Source organism: Gossypium raimondii, chromosome 11 (genome assembly GCF_025698545.1).
Source record: "Gossypium raimondii isolate GPD5lz chromosome 11, ASM2569854v1, whole genome shotgun sequence".
NCBI lineage: Eukaryota > Viridiplantae > Streptophyta > Magnoliopsida > Malvales > Malvaceae > Gossypium > Gossypium raimondii.
In genome coordinates this window covers 6,336,306-6,339,758 of record NC_068575.1, presented here as the reverse complement: position 1 = coordinate 6,339,758, position 3,453 = coordinate 6,336,306, and the positions used below count along the sequence as shown (strand labels likewise).

Here is a 3,453-nt window from a genome sequence, read left to right as displayed (position 1 = left end):
TTTGGGTATTGAGGTCACTCGGTCCTCTTTCAAGTGTCTTCATTTGTGTCAGAGAAAGTACATCCGGGATTTGTTGAATCGTAGTGGTTTGTCTAATGCTAAAAGTGTTCATACGCCCATGATTAGTTCGTTACATATTTCTAAGAGTGACGGGATCCTCTATCTGATCCAACGGAGTACAGAAGTTTGGCTGGTGCATTACAGTATGTCGTCATGACTAGGCCTGATATTGCATATGCAGTAAACAGGATTTGTCAATTCATGCATAGTCTGACCACAATACATATGGCTGCTCTTAAAAGGATATTGCGATATTTTTGGTACTCTTGATTTTGGAATTGTTTTTCGTCAATCTGATTCTTTGTCCTTAGTTGGTTTTTCGGATGCAAACTGGGGGTTGGATTTTGATGACCGGCGATCTGCTTCGGGATATTGTGTATTTTTTGGGTCCAATCCTGTGTCGTGGTCCTCTAAGAAACAGCAAGTGGTGTCTCAGTCTATGGCTGAAGCTGAATATCGAAGTCTGGCTGCTGTCACTAGTGATATTTTGTGGATCCTTTCGTTACTTCAAGAGCTACATATTGGGTTGCCTACTCAGCCCAATATTTGGTGTGATAGCTCCAGTGCAGTAGTTGTTGCTGCCAATCCTGTGCTACACTCTAAGTTTAAACATGTGGAGTTAGATTTATTCTTTGTTCGTGAGAAGGTTGCCGATGGCTCGGTTTTGATCAGGGAAGTTCCTACGTCCGATCAAGTTGCTGATGTTTTAACTAAACCACTGTCTGTTTCATGTTTTTCTCGGTTTAGATCTTTTCTTCGGGTTGTTCCCGTAGAGAAGATGGATGCATGTTAGTGATAGTATCTGTTAGCGAGGTAGTTAAGGTCAGCTGAGTTGTTAGCTAAGTGGTTAAGCGAGGAAGTTATTTTCTTCCTATAAATATAGTCATTTGGCTTTGTATTGAACGAAGTAAATAGAAAGAAATAAAATTCAAAATAGATTTGTTCTACAATCTTCTCTATTTTACCTAGTTTCTTTCAACCATTCAGTCCTGTCCTTTTTTTTTTTGGTATATTTTGGTAAATAATTTTTTTATATATTATTTTGGTATTTTTTATTTCTTTTGTATTATTTTAGTAAAAACCCAAAATTTGAACAACTAATTTTAAAAATTATTAACAAATTTTAAATATATCAAAGCACTCTTACCTTTCCGATTCTTCCGGAAATAACATCATCACTCATTTCAGACCCTTGTATTAATGTGTTGCATGTTCTCTTTCTTGATGCTCATATTCTTGACTGTTTCAGTTTCTCTCGATATTGAACCATCAATTACTTTTTGTGATTTTTGAACACCAGATTCAGATATCTTTTTTCTTCTCATAATTCCTCATGTTGCGGTTACCTTCATCTTCCTCATCTATTTCTAGAAAGAAATATGATGTTTTCTTGAGTTTTAGAGGTGAAGATACCCGCAAGAACTTCACAGATCATCTCTATGAAGTTCTAATGAGGAATGGAATCCACACTTTCAGGGACGACCCTAAACTGGAGACCGGCGAAGAAATCGCACCTGAACTGTTTAAAGCCATTCAACAATCATGGTGCTCCATAATCATTTTCTCCGAAACCTATGCCTTTTCAAGTTGGTGCTTGGAGGAGCTTGCTGAGATTGTTAAGCACAAAAACAAGAAGAGACAGGAAGTATTTCCCATTTTCTACAATGTGGATCCTTCTGATTTAAGGAAACAAAAAGGTAAAGTTGAAGAAGCCTTTGTTGAACATGAAGAGAGATACAAAGAAGATAAAAACAAGGTCCAAAAGTGGCGAAACGCTTTGACCCAAGTGGCTAACATCAAAGGATGGCATTTAAATAATAGGTAAATCATCGTTTGCTTCTCTAATTTCTAGCTAGTTTTAATGACTACATGATCCTCTTTTTTTTTTTTCCGGATAACATGCTATATGTATATATTTAAAAGTTTTTATTATCTACGTATTTAATTGTAAAGTTCCATTAAACTAAAGGGCAAGTTCTGTATTTTTTTTGTCCTAAAAAATCTTGCCTTCTTATTCTTGATTTGTGTTTGCTCCCAAATTACCTATGTGTTGTGTTAATGATTCATTGAACGAACTTTAAAGAAAAGAAAAAGAAGTGCATTCGAAAGATATCAGCAAAATTTTATTTGAAACACCTGAATCTTGTTTCTATGTAGGCATGAAGCAGAATTTATCGGAGATATTGTTAAGAAGCTATCAGTAAAATTATGTGAAACATATCCTATTGCTGCTACCGATGAGCTGATCGGAATTAGTTCACGCTTGAAAGAGTTATATTCAAAAATGGAGATTGGGGAAGATGATGTCCGTGTTATAGGAATTTGCGCAATGGGTGGTATCGGGAAAACGACTCTTGCAAGAGTTATGTATGATCAAATGTCATCTCATTTTGAAGGCAAAAGCTTTCTTGCTAATGTTCGAGAAGTTTCACAAAAACGCGGACTTGTTCATTTACAAAAACAACTTCTTACTCAAACCTTGCTTGATGAAGGTTTCAATTTTTCCGATGTTTACGAAGGGAATGCCATCATTAGCCACAGATTGTCTCACAAAAAGGTTCTTGTTGTTCTTGATGATGTTGATAACATACAACACTTGAAATGCTTGGCTGGTAGGCATGATTGGTTCGGTTTGGGGAGCAGAATCATTATAACAACAAGAGACGAACATTTACTCCGATATATCCGAGTTGATGGTATGTACAAGCCAGCAGCACTGAATGAAAATGAAGCACTTCGGCTTTTCAATTTGAAAGCTTTCAACAGGGAGACAGTGCCAGAAGAGGATTTCGTTGAGCTTGCTAAACATATTGTAGGTTATGCTGGCGGTCTCCCCTTAGCTCTTGAAGTTTTGGGTTCTTTTCTGTGCGGTAGAGATGTAACTCAGTGGAAGAGTGCATTTGAAAGACTTAAAAAAGATTCTAATAAAGAAATTTTGGATAGACTTCGAATAAGTTTTGATGGATTGGAAGAAAGGGAGAAGAATATATTTCTAGACATAGCATGCTTCTTCAACAGAGAGACTAAAGAATTTATAACGAAAGTATTGGATGGTTGTGAGTTTTTCCCAGATATTGGAATTGATGTTTTTATTAAGAAATCTCTTATAAAATTTGACAGACACAATCAATATATCCAGATGCATGACTTGTTGAAAGAAATGGGGAGAAAAATTGTTAAAGATAAATCTGTAGATGAACCTGGAAAACGTTGTAGATTGTGGGAGGAAAATGACATCCATCATGTCCTAACAAAAAATACAGTGAGTTATTATAATATATAAATGTAAAATTTTTATTACTTTTATCATGTAATTTATTTAATGTATATTGTGCTTTTTTTATTTATTATTTTCAGGCTACTGAAACAATTGAAAGCATGATAATTCACAAT

At 35.4% G+C, this 3,453-nt stretch overlaps 1 protein-coding gene across 1 annotated transcript; it reads left to right on the top strand.

The window, feature by feature from the left end:
- Positions 1 to 1,277: 1,277 nt before the first annotated feature.
- Positions 1,278 to 3,451, top strand: LOC105761184 (TMV resistance protein N-like). The gene is made up of 2 exons (XM_052623141.1): positions 1,278 to 1,881; positions 2,218 to 3,451. Exons 1-2 carry the CDS (start codon positions 1,394 to 1,396, stop codon positions 3,341 to 3,343), a joined length of 1,614 nt encoding a protein of 537 aa, XP_052479101.1. The 5' UTR covers positions 1,278 to 1,393; the 3' UTR covers positions 3,344 to 3,451.
- The last annotated feature ends 2 nt before the right edge of the window (positions 3,452 to 3,453 follow it).

Bases quoted from the DNA above. Each gene is read 5' to 3' on its own strand.
- LOC105761184 (XM_052623141.1), top strand. From the start codon at position 1,394: ATGTTGCGGTTACCTTCATCTTCCTCATCTATTTCTAGAAAGAAATAT. The intron at 1,882-2,217 runs GTAAATCATCGT...GTTTCTATGTAG, and splicing joins GGATGGCATTTAAATAATAG to GCATGAAGCAGAATTTATCG.